Genomic DNA, 22,879 nt, shown 5'->3' with positions numbered 1-22,879 from the left:
ATTTTCAAAATATTAAATAAAAATATCATATTAAACAATATCAATTTAGTCTTAACAACTTAATCTATATCAAATTAATATTAAAAATAAAAGGCTGGCCATCAAATGACATATGCTATAAACTGACCAGCAGTTCTTCTGTCTAATTCCCAAAAGATACAGATAACAGCTGCTTGATCAGAGATCATCTAACAGAAATGATTGAGACAGCTAGCCTCCCTACACTGAACTCATTAATTAATCTTTAACTGCATGGATGCATGTCCACTCATTAATCCCAATGGATGAATGGATCTATACATACTATCTGCTTTGTAGTGCAATAAAAATGCATATTTATGTCACTCTGAAATTAAATTTAAAAACAAAGATTTTTTTTTTTAATTTGTTACGAAGATTTATAAAAAGAAACAAAAAACTTGTGTAATCTTGATGCAACATTTTTAATAAGGTTCCTGCAATTTACTCTTAGATTTGTAGGGACTATCTACCATAATTAAAAACATTATTTTTAAATACTTGATTTTTTTTAGATTTAATGTCAGACTGGTTTTAAGCTGCAATCCCGAGTATAATTAGTTTTAATTATATTATATAATAATTATATTAATTATATTATTTAAATTATAATTTGTTATACAATATCAAATAAGTTTTAATTACTTTTCACCAAATTCATTTTAAAAGTTCGGATAGCCAACTATTTAATCCAACACAGCTGATTCTTTTTGCCCAGTTCCCAAGAGATATAGATAACACCTGCTAGATCAGAGATGCTCTACCAGTTAGCTCCTCACACTAAACTCATTAATTTCTCTCTAATTTGACATGCAATTTTCTGTTATCAAATTCTTCTTGACCAGTGCTTGATAATTACACCCATGGGAGAGGTGGAATTTTTCCTTGTAACATACATTTGTTATAGATTGCTTTAAAGTATATTATGAAAAAAATAAGTATTTTCTTGATTTAACATTTTTTTAATAAGGATACTGCAACACTCTTGCATTTTTTGGGATTGTGTAATCTAATAGTAAAAAATATATATTTTTTTTTAAAATTTCACTTAAATTAAAGGTCAAAGTGACCTTGAAATAGGTCGCGACACACCTTCTACCTAAGATGCATAAATTGACCAAGTTTGATGATTCTAAGTCTTATAGTTTTCTAGTTATGAGCCGGACAGGATTTTTTCCATATTTGGCCATAGCATCTTAATTAAAGGTCAGAGCGACCTACTTTCAATGTGCGACACACCTTCTACCCAAGAAGTATCAGCTGACAAAATTTGATAATCCTAGGCCTAATAGTATTAAAGTTATGAGCCGGACACAATAAAAGCTAACAGATGGACAGACGGACAGACAGATGGACGGACATGAACGCCATAACATAATAAAAATATGCATTTACATTTGGTTTTTAATTTGTTTTCTTAGTCGAGAGCAATCAAGATTTCTTGAATCTCCATACAATAATGAGGATGCATGCTCACTTTCTTACTGACTTTATACATATACAGTCAGCGCATGTTTGTCTACTGTCTTCCCTTTGTAGTTGTATATTTGAACTAGAAATATGTCCATAGGACATGAATGCCCTGCCGAGGGTACATTAGTAATGCAACGTGAAAATTTGTATTAGTGTTTGAAATTTGATGAGAATATCTTGAAAAGTTCCTTTAAAATTGAAATCTAAAAAGTTGGATATAGATGATAAATTCTCACCAAATTATGTATAAGCTTACATAAATACATCTTAAATGGTTTCTTTAAAACTAAGCAAAATGCAAATTTAAGAAAAGTGAGGTCAAGGTCACAGGAAAGTTCAAAGTCAAACATTTTTTAATGTAGGTAAATAGTTCTCACAAATACGTATCAGCATATGAAGTTTGATAAAAATATTTTGAATGGTTTCTTTAAAACTGAGTTAAACACAAATTGAGAGAAGTAAGGTCAAGGTCAAAGGAAAGGTAAAGGTCAAAAAATGTTGATGCAGTTGCATAGCTATCATCAATATCTATCAGCAAATGAAGTTTGATAAAAATATCTTGGATAGTTTCTTTGAAACTGAGCTAAATGCAAAGCGCAAAGGAAGGACAGACAGAAGGACGGAAGATGGACATGACAAACACTATATGCCCCGGCCATATTCATGGTGGGGCATTATTAACAGAATTATGTCAAAATGAGATTAATAGAAAAACATGCGCTCGTGGTTTAAAAGAGAAAAAAAACTGATTCTTCTTTGTACATTTGCTCCTTCTGTTGTAATCAAAGGTTAAATTGTCAGGCACTGATTTAAAATCATCTGAACTTGCATGGACATGGCCATATTCTTAATTTCATTTTGAAACCTTTGTAAATACTGTATAGCAGGGTGCTAACTTTGACTTATCTTAGCGGATTTGTAGTAGCCCGCTAAAATTCTAATTGCTAAATTTGCACCTTTGCTTGTTTCAAACCCTATTTCATTTGGTACTGGTTTTTACTCCAACTCTTGCTTAAATAGATACTCAAACGTACATTAAAAGTACTGAAATTCATCTAAAATGTGAATTTCTTCTCTTTGCAAAGTCATGGAAATCTGTGTCTGCCAAAATATTGTAGATCACTAAAGTTTCATGAAACCTTATTTTCACAATACAGAAATCTGCTTATTTATAAATGAGACAAAATTTTCACAAATTTTTTGTTGTGTTGTGTATAATCTTTAATACAAATATAAGCCAGAATAAAAATTTCGTGAATAAAAAGTGATATACAGAATTTCTCGTTCAAGGATCAACAAAATACTTAGTCAGATAACCAGGAACAACTCTGAAATTTGCCTCTTATAGTTCAGTGTTATTTATTCTCTATCAGTATCACCAAACATAACATGACAATACTGCACCTGAAATACAATACGCGACCACTGCTAATTTTACTAAACTGCTTTTAATCTTTGAAGTTCTTAACTTAAAGACACATGTATTTGATGGTGGAGTCTCTTATACACAATTTGAGTACCCTGCTAGATAGGAAATAGTACTGTATGTTTTTACTCACTTCTTAGAAACAGGTGCTTCATCTTCTGAGCTCATCACTACTGGATCCTCTTCCTCATTATTTACAGCTACAAACTCTTCATCACTGTCAGACTTAATAGCCTCCTCATCCGAGTCAAAACTGTACTTAGTTGCCTTAGATTCTACAGAAATTAAAGTATAACCTTGATGTTCTGTATAAAATATCATGCTATGAAATTAAATAAAATACTCAGAGATATAGTTAAAGGATATGTATATGTTCATCTCTACACACACATTTGTTACTTGTCTACCTACTTTCTCGTTTTGGTCTTTCTTTTTTAGGCTGGAAATTTTCCATAAAGCTGCCATCTAGATCTGAGCCTGACATGTCATCATTTGATTCTTCTGAATCAGACCAAGGATTCCTCTTTTTCCCTTTATTCCCTTTCTTCTTGGGGCTTCCGGAGGTATCTTTGGGTTTGCGTACTAACAAGTGGATATAAACATCATATAAAATCATAACCTTCTGAATTGCCAACAAGAACTACTGTGACAGATCACCCCCCACCCTTCCCAATCTCCTTTTGAAATCCATCTGTAATTATTCTCCTATGTAAATAAAATTGGTTTACAGTATAACTTTGTACAGAATAACATTTTATAATGTTAGTATGCTTCATTTTATTTTTACTTAAGGAAATAAATGGTCTGAATTATTAGATTTTATGCCATTCCAAGACAACTCCGTAAACTTGCACTAAATAATAAATTTCTCTCTCTGCCCTCTAAAAACTTTTAAAAACAAAAGCTTTTACATTCTGTGAAGCTACTGTTGTTTATGTCAATATAATACTTTTTTTTTTTATACAATTATATATATTTTGGGATGATCTTTAGACTGTTTTAATCAAGATCTTAACAAATCTTGATTTTTGGGTAAAATGTATATTACTAACAAAATGGAATACCACAAATGTATACTGATGTTATCTTTTGATGTTAAACTGTTAAATTGTTATAATCCTTGGGTCTAATTTTTTGAGATTCTGCAAATGATACAATGTTACGAAACATGTTGGGAGATAACGTCATAAATAAATATCATCCTAACTACATCCTTGAGGTACAGAAGAGTAGAATTATAAACACTGACTTCGTTTCTTTTTTGCTGGTTGTTCAGCATCTTCAGTCTTGACTTCTCCGTTGACTTTCGTGGGAGATTTGATGCCGGTCTTTTTCTCTAATCGATCTGCTAAACTTAATTGTTCCATGTCCTCCTCCTCATCTTCCTTGTCAAAATTCTCCATCAAATTCTTGGCTTCTTTCTTTATCTTAAAACAAATTTAATAATTAAGGAACTAGGAACATACAGACATTTACTAGGATGAAACAGATTGAAAGTTAAAGCCCTATTTATATCAAAATCATTATTTCTTTGCAATCTTATTAATCATGCTGAAATTTAGAAATTAGTTGATGGAAAAAGTGAAAAAAATTGGATCATCGCCTATAAATTATAGCATGGCCCTAACACTAAATAAACTGGCATAAAAGTGGTAAAAAGCCAGATGACTGTCCAAAGGTAAAACTAGAACTGTCCAAAAGGGACAAATACCCCCCACTGGGTTTTTCAGAGAAGGTGTCAAATCACTAATACTTTATAGATCTATAAGTGTTCACAATTTGCTTAAACATTTAGAGTGAAAATATAATTGCTCATTATATTTTTTTAATGAATGAAACTAAGGTGCAGCCCAATAAAACATCAATACTAACATTGTTTTTTCATTACATTGAAAATATAAATTGCAACTATCTGTCATCTTTGTGAGACATGACACTCTGCAAATTGATTGTTGAAAAAAAAAAAATCATATTTAATTATACAAAATCAACCTCGATAACTTTATATCAAATTCATTTTAAAAATAAAAGGCTGGTCATCCATTAACTATGTATTTTGACAGACTATAAATTAAAATTAAGAGAGTTAAATAACAGATCTTTATTTCTTTCTGCCCAATTCCCAGGAGATAAAGATAACACCTGCTTGATCAGAGATGCTCTAACAGCTTCCCACACTGAACTCATTATTAACTGGATGCATGTCCACTCATTACTCCCAAGGAACAAATGGATTTACGCTAACTGCTTTGTAATGCACTGTGTACAATAGAAAAGGCATATCTATGTCATTCTGTTGAAAACAAAGAATTTTTTCTTTTAATTTGTTACAAAGCTTTATATAATGAAAAAAAAAGAACTGTGTAATCTAGATGCGACATTTTTTAATAAGGGTACTACATGACTCTTGGATTTGTAGGGACTATCTATCAAAAAACTTTTTTTAAATACTTGGTGATTTTATTTTTCGTTTTAATGAGTAGTTTAAAGCTGCAGTTCACATTTTTGTACAGATGTACCAAATGGCAGTTCTAGATTGTATGTCTCAAACCTATATAAATCCAAAGTGTCTAAGTCAACAAGAGGCCCAGGGGCCACATCGCTCACCTGAGCACTGTGGCTAGGAAAAAAGGAAAAATCAGTTTAGTATTGAAAAGCTTAAATGCATAAGTGGTCCTTACCTACCCCTAAGAAAGGGGGGGGGGGGGGGGTCATGATATGAACAAACTTGAATATACACTAACTAAGGAGGCTTACATAATTTTTTGACTAACTGTGACTTTTTTCTCTACAAGTTTGAACTTTCATTGTGGCCCCACCCTACCCCTGGAGGTCATGATTTGAACAAGCTTGAATCTACACTATCTGAGGATGTTTCCGTATAAATATGACAAACCGTGGCTTTGCTGTTCTTGAGAAGATTTTTAAAGATTTTTCCTATATACTCCTATGTAAAACTTTGATCGTTCAATGTGGCCCCACCCTATCCCCGGGGGTCATGATTTGAACAAACTTGAATCTACACCACCTGAGGATGCTTCCACATAAATATGACCAATCATAGCTTTGCTGTTCTTGAGAAGAAGATTTTTGAAGATTTTTCCTATGTACACCTATGTAAAACTTTGATCATTCATTGTGGCCCCACACTACCCCCGGGGGTTATGATTTGAACAAACTTGAATCTACACCACCAGAGGATGCTTCCACATAAATATGACCAACCATAGCTTTGCTGTTCTTGAGAAGAAGATTTTTCCTATGTACACCTTTGTTAAACTTTCATTGTCCATTGTGGCCCCACCCTACCCCCGGGGGTCATGATCTGAACAAAGTTGAACCCACACCACCTGAGGATGCTTCCACATAAATATTACCTATCATTGCTCTGCTGTTCTTGAGAAGAAGATTTTTGAAGATTTTTCCTATATACACCTATATAAAACTTTGATCGTCCATTGTGGCCCCACCCTACCCCCTGGGTCATGATTTGAACAAACTTGAATCTACACTAACTGAGGATGCTTCCACATAAATATGACCAATCATAGCTTTGCTGTTCTTGAGAAGAAGATTTTTGAAGATTTTTCCTATATATTCCGATGTAAAACTTTGATCATCCATTGTGGCCCCACACTACCCCCGGGGGTCATGATTTGAACAAACTTGAGTCTACACCACCTGAGGATGCTTCCACATAAATATGACCAATCATGGCTTTGCTGTTGTTGAAAAGAAGATTTTTGAAGATTTTTCCTACATAGTCCTTTGTTAAACTTTGATCGTCCATTGTGGCCCCACCCTACCCCTGGGGGTCATGATCTGAACATACTTGAACCCACACCACCTGAGGATGCTTCCACATAAATATTACCAATCACTGCTTTGCTGTTCTTGAGAAGAAGATTTTTGAAGATTTTTCCTATATACACCCTTGTAAAACTTTGATCGTCCATTGTGGCCCCACCCTACCCCCGGGGGTCATGATTTGAACAAATTTGAATCTACACTACCTGACAATAATTCCACATGAGTTTCATCTTTCCTGGCCCATTGGTTCTTGAGAAGAAGATTTTTCAATAATGCCATTAATTTTTGCTATTTCGTAATTATCTCCCCTTGGAGGAGGGCGTGGCCCTTCATTTGAACAAACTTGAATCCCCTTTACCCAAGGATACTTTGTGCCAAGTTTGATTGAAATTGGCCCAATAGTTCTGGAGAAGAAGATGAAAATGTGAAAAGTTTACGACAACAACGACGCCGACAGACAACGGACAAATTTTGATCAGAAAAGCTCACTTGAGCCTTCGGCTCAGGTGAGCTAATAAAAATGAAAAAAAAAAATCCTGTAAAATGCAGAAAAGTTACCCAATAATGATGAAAATAGTAGGTGCACACCTTCATATGATGAATAATGAGTGTACAAATTTTCAGACAAATCTATGCAATACTAGTAGTCTCTGAGAACAGGTCCGGACAAAATCATGTAATTAAAATGAATTAAATACCTGTAAAATGCAGAAAAATTATCCAATCATGATGAAAATATGGTGAATAATAAGTGTACAAATTTTCAGACAAATCCATGCAATAGTCTCCGAGAAAAGGTCTGGACAAAATCTTGTCTACAGACAGACAGACATGGTGATTCCAATATACCCCATTAAACTTTGTTTGCGGGGGGTATAATAAAGGGGAATGGATTAAGTTGTATAGACTGGTTTTGACTCTATGTGAATTAAATATTATACAACTAAGCTTTCTGTAAACCTTACTTTTGTCTTTAAACGTTTACTGGCTGCAGCATCAGCTTGCTTTTTCATGGCTGTGTCAATTCTAGGAACTATTCGTCGACCCATTGGGGAGGGTTGATTGATCTGCTCCATCACTTTGCGGGCCTTGACGCCCTTCCCCTTGATTTTAACAGGCTTGTTTTGTGCCTGCATTTCATCCTCTTTCTCTTTTTGCTCCAACTCCTACAATCAATAATTTTAAGGATGAAATCTCATGTATACTTTAGGATATGAATTTAACAACACTAATTTCCAAAGAAGAATTCAGTACATACTTCAAGACCTTTCATGAATTCTTCCAAATTATCCAACCACAAGTCCTCTTTAGTTTTCTTCTTCAAACTCTCCAGTTCTGCTTTCTGTAAAAAATAAATAGAGGGTTATAATGAAATCATATACATGTATGTACATCTGCACACAGGATTATTTTCACCCTTTCGACTTGACAATTATTTTGTCCCTTTTTAAATTTGCATAGAAACAGCTGTGTTATAAAGATAACTCTGATTTAAATTTGCCCATGTGACAAGGACGAAAATAAAACGAGGGCAAAATTTCCCCTGAATCTAAACTACGCAGAATCTAAAAATAAAACCCTCATCTACATGTGCATGAGAATCTGGTAAAATTCACGAAGTCAACTAAGATTCAGTTCCATTTATGTTTTCATTAATTTCTTGCCTTTTCATCTCTCTGTTTGAGTAGATCCTCCTTCTTTTCCTTTGTCAGACACCATAGAGGATTGTTGAGGATGTAGTTGAAGTCTGGGCCCCCTGAGGATCCCGAGGCTGAACTCTCATCATCTTCTTCTTCATCTCCCTCCTCCTAAAACAAGTAATCTCATTGTAAAATTCTTAGCAATACCAAACCATTTGTAAATACCAGGGTTCTCATTAACGCAAGAATCTGCGTCCTAGACGCAGCAAAATTACTTGGGACGCAAGGTTCTTAAAAACGATGCGTCCGCGGACTCATGATCGGACGCGTCCTCGTTAGCGAGAAAATTCGGGTGATTTCGAAAACGGGGAATTTAGATGTTAGGATTTGCCAAAGAAATATTTAATCGAAACCTTCCTGTAACTATCATAAAGTTTATCCAAGAAACAACTTTTCTTATACTTACTTCTCTTTTTTTAAAACAGGGATTGATCATAAGATATTTCATGTTTATTAGTCCATAGTCATAATAGTGTTGCATGCCAAACTCCGACAGCTGTAAACACACTGCAGCTTTTTTTTAAAAACACTTTTGAATCTTGAGTGTTATCTACATGTAGAAACCATAATTACTGCTTGTATACACAATGCGGCTTGATTATCTCGTGAATTTCACTCAGTGCAGACGACCGACAGGATTAGTTACGCTTCATTGCACATGACACCTGTGATTGTATACAGTCAACTTCTGGATACTAATTGATTATGCAACAGTTAATTTTAGCTTTATAAACACCAAGTTATATTTATGGCAATTGATTACGCGTGTATTTTAGAATATAGCTTGAATGCATTACCAGTTTATATACTTGAATATGTTTATACTGCGTAAACAAACTGATAAAATGATAAAGATAATTTTCATTAATGTTTGGAAGGAAGGATACTGCAATAATTTAGTTGGGACTCAACATAATTTTTCTGGGACGCATCAAATTTAGCTGGGACGCAACCTTCTCAGAAACCCTGAGTCCTGGGACTCAAGTTAGAAAAATCCTAGTGAGAACCCTGAATACTGAACTAATTACAGTCAAACCTCATTATCTCGAACTCAATGGGACCAAGAAACAAGAGGCCCATGGGCCACAACGCTCACCTGAGTAACTTTGGCCCTGCTATTCTTCACCAGACTTTCCCCCATGTAATACACCTATTGTGGTCCCATCCTATCCCAGGGGTCATGATTTTAACAATTTAGAATCTACACTACCTCAGGATACTTCTACATTAGTTTCAGCTTTTCTGGCCCTGTGGTTCTTGAGAAGAAGATTTTTAAAGATTGTTTCTATATATTTCAATGTAAAACTTGGATTCCCTATTGTGGCCCCGCCCTACCCCCGGGGGTCATGATTTTAAAAATTTAGAATCTACACTACCCCAGGATGCTTCCACATTAGTTTCACTTTTCTGGCCCTGTGGTTCTTGAGAAGAAGATTTTTAAAGATTTTTTCTATATATTTCTATGTAAAACATTGATTCCATATTGTGGCCCCACCCTACCCCCTGGGGTCATGATTTGAACAATTTAGAATCTACACTACCCCAGGATGCTTCCAAACAAGTTTCAGCTTTACTGGCCCTGTGGTTCTTGAGAAGAAGATTTTTTAATGACCCCACCCTATTTTTGTCTTCTCTTGATTATCTCCCCTTGTGAGGGGACTTGGCCCTTCATTTTAACAATTTAAATTCCCCTTCACCCAAGGATGCTTTGTACCAAGTTTGGTCAAAATTGGCCCAGTGGTTCTTGAGAAGAAGTCAAAAATGTGAAAAGTTTACAGACGGACGGACAGACAGACAGATGGACGACGGACAAAATGTGATCAGAAAAGCTCACTTGAGCCTTCGGCTCAGGTGAGCTAAAAACTGCGAGATATCCAATGATTTGAGATATCAGGGGTAAAATACTTAAAGAGTAAGTGGTTAGGACTTTCAAATCACTTCGACATATCCATGGTATTTGAGATATCAGTGTTCGAGATACCGAAGTTCAAATGTATGTAGTTTGACACTGTAGCCTCCAATACATGTGAATATCATTACTTAATGCCATTATCATTTATCCTCAGTGTAATTTCTGAAGAATATACTGTAAATTCCTTATTCTAATGCAACTGTTTTGTAAAATGCATTCTGATTGGCTACTGCACTGATCTTTGAGGCAGTAAAACAAACATTATGTGAGTGAAAGCTTTTGATTGTGACGTCATAATAGAGCAACACAAAAACACAACACTTCGTGATGTATTTCATGTAACAAAACACAACAAAATAAGACGTCAACACCAAACAAAATGTATCAATTGCATTAGAATGGGAATAACCATCTTTTCGTTTGGTATCTGCAACCATTAATGCTGATTTAATGGTCGAAAACACCCATTGGTTTGCAACTTTAAATCAGCATTACCGGTTGCAAATACCAAATAAGAAGATAGTTATTCTTTAGTTTAACACAATTACTTAATATTGCAGAACCATCCCTAGATGTTAAATCATAAAGACATGAATTAGAAAGCTGATTGTGGATCAAGATTATTTCAGCACTATAAAATTAAAAGCAAGTAATTGAATTTTGTGAGCAGTGCACTTCATGAATTTATACAATTACATATTTTTTGCATGTATTCAGGAATCTACAGTATATTTTAGCCATTGGTTGATATTTTTGTAAGTTTATTACATTTTCTCTAGCCTGCAGTTCCTTCCATCTTTTCAGAGGGTCTGAGTCATAGCCTCTCCTCACCAACATCTGGATGAGCTCTTTCTTTGGCTTGTTTTCTAAAATATTCATTATCATATATTCCTCTTGCTAACATTCCTTTGAGTAAATTGTTCAAAACATTAATTTGTCATTTATCATATTTTAAAATTCCTAAATTCTAGAATACAAATAAATTGCAGAGAGATTTTGTCCTTTTTCAAATAACAGAACATTGTTACATTTTTACCAATAGTAATAAGGCCATCAATTTTCTCCATGATAAATCTGGCAATGTTCTCCAATCTGCTAGCTTCTGCTGCCAACAATCCTTCCATGTATTCCTTGCGTTTCTGGTAGAGACCCAGACGTAGATCATAGTATTCTCTTAGAATATCAGTGATCTGCTCGTATCTTCTGATACATCCATTGTGGTCAAACAACACCTATAAAACAGTTACATGAAGCTTTTCAAGAATTGCAAGTCAAATTTTCAAATGAGTTCAACTAGTGCAGACTGTTGTCAATAAATTCAAAACATTATGCTATTTTGCACATTTTTCAGTATATCTAGTTATCAATTATTTGTTAAAATGAGATAGATACATGTTGCTTTCAATTGATATCTTTTAACCTATACGTATGCAAGTGTGACAAAATGAAGAAATCTTATGATACATGGAGACTTAACAAAAGTACACAAGTCTACTGAAAGATTTAACCTCTGTACACAAATCTGATAGATCTACCCATGTATTTATGATGTTGGACTAACTATTGAAAGATTTTATCATTGTATAAAAGTCTTCTGATAAATCAAACCATTGTGTACAAGTTTACTGACAGATCCAACTATTGTTTGAAGGAGAAGTTGGGCTATAGCTATCGACAGGTTTAATCACTGTATTTTAGAAGATCTGACCTGTAGCTATTAACAGATCTAACATGTATTTAGAAGCTATTGATAGATCTAACCATTGTATTCAAGATGTTGGACTGTAACTATTGATAGATCTAACCATTGTATTTAAGGAGATGTTGGACTGTAACTTGAACACTTTGTGGAGTCCCTGCTCCTCTGCAGCTGCTAACTTCTCAGGGGTCATCTTGATCACAAACTTCACAGTAGCATCTGTGTGGTACTCCTTGAAATCCCTGAATTTAGATAAACCACCATTATTAAACAAGACATACATGTTTCCTGTCTTCACTTAACAAGAGCAATGCAAATGTGGCAAAATACTGTACGTATACATAAATTGGCATATTCAAAATTTAGTGCAATCACTGGGTATGGAGTTGTTGGCATAGTCATGAATTAGCGCTACATGTGTCTGTGTCGTATATATTAGTTATATATCATTTCTTAGCGGTATTCATGAATTAGCGCACCATTGCCCGTGCCAAAGCCGCTAAAACATGAAGCCCGCTTTTTTAAGTATACAGTGCTCAGCTAGACGTAAAGATCAGATGATATTATCATATAGCAAAACCCTATACCACTGCTTATAAAATGACCAAATGTCACAGTTATGTAGATTATTATAATCATTATGATAGTTTTGAAGACACACTACTAGAATCTGGTTGACGTTTCCTAATTTCAAAAATACAAAATTCATTTCAATTGAATAACAATCAACTTAAGATTTAATAATACAGTGGATTCTTTGTAAATACATAAAACTGTCAAAGAGTGACAGTGACTATCCTGTATTTGTAGAAATTGTTTATCTTTAAAATAACAAGCAAGTGGTGCTTACTTATCTGTTTTCTTCAATACGAAATGAATTTTATTTGACGTACGTGATCATTGCTGGAGTCTTTTCTGTTCCATACAACATAGGTTCCAGTACATCCTCCTTGTAATTCTGTGTCCATGTTTTGATGGGCAGTTCTGTAATCTCGATTGTTTGATCATCAATAATGGCCACCTCCCCACTGACAACAAACCGATTATCACTCAGTTCCTCCACAGTCCCCTTGAAATTCTTGTAGCTCGGTACCTATAACAACATATTCTTACACTGTACAACTGAAAACTAGTCTCAGACTCTTAGTGTACACATTTTACATAACATGAGGAAACTAATTGTAGCCTTGTTATCCTTAAATATTTTTCTCCTGTGCATTCTGAAACTTAGGGTTAGATTAAGGCCTGTGAGATGAGCAAAAGAAAAAAAAACAAAATAAAAACTTCATGCACTTTACTTCCAATTCCTCAGTTGACTGTCTGAACTTGGAATAGTTACCATTGGAAGTGGGTCTTCTCCATCTAACATTCTTTTGAGATTGGCAACAATTTCTCGAATATCAAAGTTAGGTATCTTGGTGCTCCACCCTGTTCCAATTCCATCTGCACCATTTGCTAGCACCATGGGAATAATTGGACAATACCATTCTGGCTCAATCTTCAGGTTGTCATCAAAATTGTGCTTTAGCAAAGGCTCATCATTTATGTTGAACAACATTCTTGCTAATGGGCTAAAATAAAGAGTTTAATGTAAGAACAAAAAGTTCATGACATGAGCCCAAGTCATACAAGCATTTTGCACCAAAGTGTTCTGTCATAACCTCTTACCTTTTTATTTTTTTAGTCACGGGGACCACAATCTGAAAATCTTGGCATTAAAAAGGGGGGGGGGGGGATCTTTCAATGCAGAACATTTGAACCCCCATTGTGGCCTGATTCCAACACTGAGGGACATTCAAAATTGTATCTCCACTGGATAATTCAATTTAATTTGACAAATACAACTTGTTCTTGCATACATGTTTATTTCTATATAAAACTCTAGGTCACTTTGTGGTCCTATCCTGGTCTCAAAGGCCATGGTTTTAAATCGTATCAAAAATGGTTGATCCCATGTACTTTTTTGAAAAAAAATTATTATTTCTGACGGTGACCAAATGATTTTTGAGATGACCTCACTTTACTTTACTATTTCTTGATTACCTCTTCTTGGAAAGGAGCATTTCTCTTCATTTGAAAATAATTCAATACTATTTACCTGCCATGTTTGGTTGATCAACCGAGTGATCCTAGCAAAGAAGTCAGTTAAATTCAGAATTTGATGCACTGGTACATGACATTTATAACTTAAAAGTTAATATAAAAAGTAACATCAAATGCCTATGTTAGACACAAATATTCACAGGCACCTAACATGTGGATAGCATGTTTATATGAAATAAGTTTAGAGCCGCTAATTTCTCTGAAATGTATGATTTATCCTTCATTCACATTCATTAATTGGTCTGTAAAGGCTTAATAAGCATTGAAAAATTGCCAGGACTATATATTTTAAAGCTTTTTAAAATACATGAGGTGGATGGGTGGTGGTTGCTTAATCACATCTCAGATGCCTGTGATATTATTACATACTGCTTATTCAATTATTCATTGCCCCAGCTATCAAAATGTCCTTACAATGTGAGCGAGTTTTTTTTTTTTGTCAAAACAAGTCATGGTTATTGTGTGTTCCCTGCATTGGAATATTCTTGAAACAACAAAATATAATGGATACATGGTATCAACACAGAAAGTAAATGATCAACAATTCTCACTGTAGTGAAGCATTTACAATTACTTTCTACATGTACTATGACAAGTCAACAGTTTTTGCTAAGGAAAATTTTATCCAGTGAAGAAAAACAGTTTCTCAATTTTGAGATGAGAATACCATTTCATTATCACTTTTTATTGCATTTATTTATTCAAATGTTGTTACATTATTTGATCATCTGTCCATTCGACTGATATTTTTGCAGTCAACTATTTGTTTACATGTACATCCCTAATAAAAACTGAAATAGTTTGCCGACGTACATCTACATGTAATAGATACTTTCTCCTTGTTTTACTTAGACATACAGTATATACTGGACATGTATAGATGTAATCTTGACTAATTATTTTTGTATCTAACATTTTAATAGTTCAGGGATCGACACTAACGTTAGTCCGTTAGTCTCAGACTAATACATTTTCACGATCGCACTTCCTGATCGCGAGATTTTAACAAATGCTTTGTTCATTTAAAAAAAAAAATACATTGTTATGTTTATTTTAAATTAATCGTTATTAAACATTGACTTTTGTTTTTTTCTTTTTCTTTTTTCTTTTTTGACGGACTCGTAAAAGCGCGTGCGGACTAGTAAAAGTATTGAGGCACTAGTCCGGCCGGACTAAAGCCTAAAAATGTAAGTGTCGAACCCTGTAGTTTTGATCTTTTCAATTCAATCTGGACTAAACCTGGATAAAACTGAATTAATCAAGAGTATGGGAACACACACAGACCTGAGAGCTGTAAAGATGTATCGAGGGCTGGCAGCATCTTTACCACCATGCAGCCGAGTTCCAAACTGTCCAATGGGCTGCAGGATGTTCAGATTGTTTGAACCAATGAAATTCTGGGCCAAATTGATGATGGCATTCATCAGAGAAACCTATATATAAAAGATTATACTCTTCTGACTTCTATTTTTTTTTCACCCCATTTGATATATGCATTTGATTGAGTTTAAAACAGAAAATCAAATGAATGTTTTATTTCAAAATCAAATACTTTCACAAAATCATCTAAGCCAAGTACAAATACTGAATAACTATCGAAAATGGCATATCACATATAGGTTATTACAAGAATCTTCCACATAAAAAAGCAGTTACAATTCTGTGTCATACCTCTCCATGGTGATAAGCAGACATCTCTGCCACAGACCCTGCCAACTGAGCAACTTTGATTTCTTTTGTCAAGTTCCTCTTCAAGCAAGTAAAAACAACCTTTCGTTGACCCGGTTTAAGTCCATCCACCATGGAAGGAATGGATCGTACGTTATCTGCATTGGAGAAGAGAATCAACTCCCGATTGATGAAGTCATTGTAAGAAATGGACTTGGTGGCCTTTCCATACAAATAGTTCTGAAAACCAAAAATTCATTAGCCCATAAAATGACTACAAATAATTCAGTGATAACTAGCAGAAAGTTGCATGAAAAAAAGATACCTCAGGCAAACCCATCTCTGATCTGCGTTTTCTGTCTTCCATCCAGCTTGTCAGCCATTCTTTCCTATCCTCGACCTTCTTCTTGCTGAAAGCCTGAAAAGTAAGGAATACAAATTATTTAACTCTCCTTCACTAATCTGATTTAAGTAAATTAATAAGGATATATGAGTTAGATAACATTGAACCCTATACCAGGTTAATTGCAGCATCATCCTCTGCCCCTGTGTACTTAAACGGAATCTTGTGACGCTCCATATCACTGAAGTATTCCTTAGCCTCTTTAGATGTGCTGGTACCCAAACCTACAGGTAAACAATTTGTGGAGATCAATTTTGAAACAAAAAAAACTTCTATCATTATTAATTTTGACTGAATCTACTAGTAAATATCTATCTTAAAAGCCAGCACTAAAAATTATAAAGCTCAGAAAAGAAATCAATTGAAAATCTATTGTAATTTGATAAAAGACAATTTCAACTGCTTCATTGATGTTACTAACTTCAAGCATCTTCACAACAAACCAAAAAATTTTGCAGAAGAAAAAAAGTTGTTTCACTTTGCCCTAAGCCTCAAAAATTCAATCAGAAAAGCATTTTTCTTTAAATATAAATCAAACACACAATTTTTTTTTTTCCAATTTCTGCAACATGACCTAAAATAAGGACCTTTGTAGTACTTGACTCGGTAAGTGTGCCAGTTCTCTGTTTCTCTTTTCCATTCCTCAAATTCAGGCAAGCTGTAAAATGACCGCTCTGTTTTTCCTTTTGTGACCTGCAATTTATGCCAAACATTTTCTGTACAATTCTCATAAAGTTAAGATCTTCTCCATGATATTTTGTACCATAAATGCACTTCCTCTTTCATAAATATTATTCCAGTACATGTATTTTATCTATGACTACTGTACATATTTCATACCTTGACAATGGGAGTGATGAACTCTTCAAGCACATTGTACTTGAGCAGATTGGGCCAGAAATGGTGAACAAAGTTGATGAGAAGTCCCTTGATGTGAGAGCCGTCCTGATCCTGGTCGGTCATGATCATCAGTTTACCGTACCTCAGGTTCCTCAGTGTATCAGGGTCATTATACTTCTCCTTAAACTGAAGGCCCATGATTTTGATCACATTGTTGATTTCAACATTGTCCATGATCTATAATTTAAAGAAAACTTTGGTGCACGAAAGTTACTAATGATACATATCAAACATACATGTATTTATCACATCTACCAATTGCAACATTGTTGATAAAAATACTGAAATTAATTTTAAAAAAAAACAAAAAAAAAAAAAACATGTAACATTAAAATGGAAGACTGTAATTTCAACACCTTTCAGATATTAAAATGTCACTTCAATATTTCTACACCCCATATGCAAATTTTGCAGACCTGTTTACCCATATTGTTGTCTCTCAGTATTTTTAATAGATTTGTCAGTGAGATTTGGCATTTGCCAGTAAGATTTCACTATCCATCGATTTTACATATATTACTAGAGAACAACTACATTTCTGATTACCATTTCTGTCATTTTTTAGACCACCGTGTTTTGGCAACCCGAATTCACTTGTTTGAAATCTTTCTCTTTTTTTTATTAATTAAAAAGCGTCAAACTAAGACAGATCATAATGGAAACTAACTCCTAAAATCCAAACAAATGAATTTCCGATTTCCATATTTTCATAAGAGCAAAACGTAAGACATATTTTGAGCTCAAAATCCTTACAAAATATAGCGAAATCATAGGAGTTAACAGGTCTGTTTTTGTCTTAGAAACCTGATGTACATGTATGTAATCGCTAGATACATTTACACATGTATGTAATATGTGGATCCCTAAAATTTTTATATCTGTCCTCAAGTTTATAATGGTCAACCACTTACACATAAAACAATCTTTATTGATGAATATTTGTTTCAAACTTACCTGTTTATGAGTGGCTTCTCGTACATTGAGAACTTTACCCCTAAGGGGAAAAACTCCAAATTTGTCCCTCCCAACTACTCCCAATCCAGCAACAGCCAAAGTTTTGGCTGAATCTCCCTCAGTCAGGATTAAGGTACAATCTCTGGAATTCCGCGTTCCTGCATCATTGGCGTCATCTAGCTTGGGTATACCTTTCAGTTTGGTGGTTTTACTTGATGTTAGTTTTTTATTCAACTGAGTTTGTGCTTTGAACTTCATCCAACTCAATATGTTGTCAACAATTCCACATTTGCTGACCTGTATTATCACAAAATACAATTTATCACACAATATTTATGTTTTGCATTTTAAATATACTACATGTACATCTTAATGAAAAATGTAGTCTCATTATTACCTGATTAATGAATTTCTCAGAAAGAGCACATTTTGATCCAAACTGTTTGGCTTGAAGAGTCATTGTTTCTTTAGTTTGTGAGTCAAAGGTAGGATTCTCTATCAAGCAGTTCACAAATATCCAGATATGGTTCTTCACCTTAATAAATACAAGAAATATATTACAAATTGATGTTTGCAACCATATATAAAATATATAATGGAAAAGTGAATGCTAAACAGCTACATCAACCTTACTTAAAAACAAGAAGCCCATGGGCCACATCGCTCACCTGAGCACAATGGCTAGGAAAAAAGCACAGATCAATTCAGTATTGAAAAGTTTACAGGGTGGGGAACTTGAATTTTAAACTACCTGAGGATGCTTCCATATCCATATAACAAATGGCTTTGATGTTCTTAAGAAGAAGATTTTTTTAAGTTTTCCCTATATTTTCCTATGTAAAACTTTGATCTCCCAATGTGGCCCCACCCTAACCCCAGGGGTCATGATTTGAACAAACTTGAATCTACACTACCTGAGGATGCTTACATATCAATATGACTAAACAAGGTTTTGCTGTTCTTGAGAAAAGATTTTTAAAGATTTTTTCCTATATATTTCTATGTAAAAATTTGATCCCCCTTTGTGACCCCATCCTACCCCCGGGGGTCATGATTTGAACTAACTTGAATCTACACTACCTGAGGATGCTTCCATATCGATATGACAAATCATGGCTTTGCTGTTCTTGAGAAGATTTTTAAAGTTTTTTCCTATATATTCCTATATAAAACTTTGATCCCCCATTGTGGCCCCAACCTACCCCAAGGGGTCATGATTTGAACAAACTTGAATCTACACTATGTAACAAAGATTTATAAGTTTCAACTTTTTGGGGCCTGTGGTTCTTCTTCAGATTTTTAAAATATGCCACCAAATTTTCACTATTTCTGAGTTATCTCCCCTTGAATGAGGGCGTGACCCTTCATTTGAACAAACTTGAGTTCCCTTCACCAAAGGATACTTTGTGGCATGTTTGGTTGAAATTGGCCCAATGGTTCTGGAGAAGTCGAAAATGTGAAAAGTTTACAAATGGACAGACGGACTACAGACAAAATGACAGCTCAGGTGAGCTAAAAAAAAAGGGGGGGTTTCAGATAACTTACTTGAAAGGGTTTAATGGCAACACCCCCTTTATTCTTTTTCTTCACAACATCTATAAGTTTGGACACAACTTGGTCTGTAACATTATCTACATGGCGTCCTCCCTGTCAACAAGTGCAAGAAAAGAAAATCTTTACAAAATATATTCTTGGATGCATGTAAATGCTAAGAAACTGGAAATTGTAATGTCAAAGTATATAAATAAATATATATATGAGTAACATACGTATAATTATATATCATATCAATTGAAGAAAACAAGTTATTTTTCATACATGATGTTTTACTCAACACTTCTGGTCAGGGTTGGCCGGGAAATACCAGTGGTGGGAATTACCAGTGGTAATTACCAGTATTTCCCGTCACGGGAAATACTACAAATTTTCTCTAAACTGGGAAATACTGGGAAATACAAAGTTAGTTTTTTTTATTTCTTTAATTCATTCAATCTTATACAAAATTCTAAAATAAAATGAACATAAATTAAAACCAAAAAAGATGAATAATATGGAATATGTCTCAAATTGCAATTTAACATATTCAGAATGTATCACTACTCAAGGTCCCATACCCATAAGGTCTCTGAAACATTTCCCTGGTGGTATAAAACTGAGGTTTTCCAATTCAAGTTTCTTTTCACGTGTGTAAAATTATCAAGTTTATTAATGTTAAATCCAAGAAAAAAATTGTTTTAATCCTTCTGTAAACACTGTAATTATTGCAAACAATCATGTTGTTTTAACAAATTGCTCTGGACAGTTTTGTGCCCATGTTTTAAGAGATAATTACCTTGTCAATGAGTAGAACTGAAAGGCTTCTTCTTAGGTTTGATATTTATACCATACTCTACATTTAAGAATTTTCTCAGATCCTTCTTTAGTTACATAAAAAAATCCAATTGGGATCTTTTGGTTCATTTCATGTACCTGTATAGACTACATCTGACTCAAACATGAAACAAATGCCACTCATGACTGGTATATGAGTATGCTGTGTTATGATTATGTAAAATGAATTACTTGGAAACCAGATTTTTTTAAATCAGGGACAGTGATACCAGGTAGATATCTTAGCCAATAAGGTGTACTACATGTCAATAGGAATGAAATATGTAGCTATTTATTACTTCCAAGTATTTCCCGGGAAATACCAGTAATTCCCGGTAATTACCAGTATTTCCCACCGTCCTGGGAAATATGAGTATTTCCCAGTTCTTTGCCAACCCTGCTTCTGGTCCAAATTATGTTTGTTATGGCCCTTTTTCCTTTGACCTAGTTTCTGAAATTCTTGTTTATTATATTTTGTTAACTCTTTGTAAAACTCTAAAGGGCTAATTCATATTGCATTAATCAGTTGAAAAGGATGGCTGCACTAAATTTTGAATGCGCTAATCTATGTCTGTTTACAGTATATGTAATAAAAATATCCACTTTAAATTTTTTTTAAAATATGGTTTTTATAAACATTTCATTTTGTTTAAATTAAGTAAAAAATCTCAGGCATACCCTAACAAAAGCAGCTTATTCTGCCACACAGTAAAAGACAAAACTTTTGAGCAGGACTTTACCTTGGTAGTAGCAATGCTATTAACAAAGCTGACTTGTTGGAATCCTTTTTCACTTAAGGTTACAGCTACTTCCCATCGTTCATTGGCAACCTCATGAATGACAGGCAATGGCTGTCCATTGTCATCTGTTTTATCTTTGAGGTATAGGCCAATGTAGTCCTTGAAATTTTTTACCTATAAAAAGGTGTAATTTTCATTATGCATATCAATATATACTAGCGGAAAAAAGAAACTGTGCATTACTTAAGGACCCTCTATACACTGATGAAAAATGTTTTTTGGACTTTGGGAAAATTATATAGCGTAAAGGAGGATATTTTGAAATTAACTAATTTATTTTTAACATAGGGAGCATATCTTTTTTATCCAGGAAAAATCTTTAAAGACAATGAAGTAACGATGAAGGAAAATCACTTTTGCTTACTCAAATGGAGAAAATACATGCAAATAAAGTTTTCATCTACTCTATCTTGGTCTAATAAAATGTTTATAGTACTTGGCGTATTTTAAATTATGTCATACAGTGCAGATTATAATTTATTCTATTTCAAATGTGAAAAGTACCCTGAAATTAGGGTGCAGTGTAGAGAGGGTCCTTAAAGTACAAAATAAAAAAAAATACAATATCAATGACAATATATTTAATTCAGTAGCGTGATTCACAAATGTATTGTTTACAAATGTGTGGGATTAATTTGTGTTTACGTCATAAAACGTCATTGGACATCAACATTCTACTGGGCAATGTCTCTGACAACATGGGCAACATGCGGTCTGGTGTAATCCTGTTGCAGGGTAATGGGATTTTGTTGTCTCAATGCATGATGTTGAAATATTTCATCCCTATAGCGAATGCTTGTCAGGTTTCCATTGATTATCTGTAAAGAGGTCTTATCACATGCTCTAATACCACCCCAGACCATTTCACTACCACCTCCAATTTGTCAATGCTGCACTACACAAGCATTCGAGTAACACTCCCCATCCTGGCGATAAACCCTCCAGCAACTGTCACTGCTGTCCAAATGAAATCTTGATTCATCTGTGAACAAAACATTGGCCCAGTCTTGAAATTGGTACCTCAGATGTATCCAACACCATGTTCATGGTGCAGTTTGATGAAGTTGGAGCCGTAGTGAATATAGCAGGGCATGTTATGCTCATGTAAGAGATTATGTAAAGTTCTTGCACTTATGCACACAAGACCAGGGTTTTCGTAGATGCATGCATCTGATATGGCTATTGGTGTACTGACATTGCACAGGGACGTCCTAAATGTGGTCGATCCAAAGTGTAGCTGAATTGTTGGAAATGTCTCCATAATGACTGGATAGTGTTTCTGTGAACACCAAATTGTTGTGCAACAACATTCTGGGCCATCCCAAACTGCAACGTTCCAATAGCATGAAGACGTTAGTTTTCATTCAGCCTTGGCATATCACAATTACAGATTCTTATGATACCGAAGTGATTTTCTGAACAAATCCAGTCTTGAAAAATGTCTCGCACTCTTTGACACAAAAAATATTGCCCCAGATACCATGAGAATATGATTACATCAAAAAACAACAAGTGCTTGCCCACCATGAAAAGTCTGTGCAATAGAGTCGAGTTCAAGTCTATTGTCATTGATATCATTATCTGTATCGATTATTAACCGCTTTATAACTATAAACAATATGCTTTGAGTTTTATGCTAAATT

The 22,879-nt window shown here is 34.3% G+C and overlaps 1 protein-coding gene across 2 annotated transcripts in view; it reads right to left on the bottom strand.

The window, feature by feature from the left end:
- LOC133173453 (DNA topoisomerase 2-alpha-like) overlaps positions 1–22,879 on the bottom strand; it is a 43,002-nt gene that overhangs the window by 13,775 nt on the left and 6,348 nt on the right. For both annotated transcript variants that reach the window (XM_061308441.1, XM_061308442.1), the window contains exons 8-28: positions 21,177–21,350; positions 19,612–19,713; positions 18,464–18,601; positions 18,067–18,363; positions 17,053–17,289; positions 16,800–16,905; positions 16,327–16,436; positions 16,135–16,227; positions 15,813–16,049; positions 15,426–15,574; positions 13,378–13,609; positions 12,932–13,131; positions 12,145–12,280; positions 11,376–11,571; positions 11,108–11,205; positions 8,392–8,535; positions 7,986–8,069; positions 7,693–7,893; positions 4,167–4,344; positions 3,329–3,499; positions 3,051–3,192 (exon numbers count right to left, since the gene is read on the bottom strand). In XM_061308441.1, the coding sequence (XP_061164425.1) occupies positions 3,051–3,192; positions 3,329–3,499; positions 4,167–4,344; positions 7,693–7,893; positions 7,986–8,069; positions 8,392–8,535; positions 11,108–11,205; positions 11,376–11,571; positions 12,145–12,280; positions 12,932–13,131; positions 13,378–13,609; positions 15,426–15,574; positions 15,813–16,049; positions 16,135–16,227; positions 16,327–16,436; positions 16,800–16,905; positions 17,053–17,289; positions 18,067–18,363; positions 18,464–18,601; positions 19,612–19,713; positions 21,177–21,350 (3,425 nt within the window). The remainder of the gene's footprint in view (positions 1–3,050; positions 3,193–3,328; positions 3,500–4,166; positions 4,345–7,692; positions 7,894–7,985; positions 8,070–8,391; positions 8,536–11,107; positions 11,206–11,375; positions 11,572–12,144; positions 12,281–12,931; positions 13,132–13,377; positions 13,610–15,425; positions 15,575–15,812; positions 16,050–16,134; positions 16,228–16,326; positions 16,437–16,799; positions 16,906–17,052; positions 17,290–18,066; positions 18,364–18,463; positions 18,602–19,611; positions 19,714–21,176; positions 21,351–22,879) is intronic.

This window comes from Saccostrea echinata, unplaced genomic scaffold, assembly GCF_033153115.1.
Source record: "Saccostrea echinata isolate AGI-Se365-2 ecotype Australia unplaced genomic scaffold, CSIRO_AGI_Sech_v1 ptg000056l, whole genome shotgun sequence".
NCBI classification, from domain to species: domain Eukaryota; kingdom Metazoa; phylum Mollusca; class Bivalvia; order Ostreida; family Ostreidae; genus Saccostrea; species Saccostrea echinata.
Note: the sequence above shows the minus strand (reverse complement) of the source record. Positions and strands in the feature narration are given on the sequence as shown.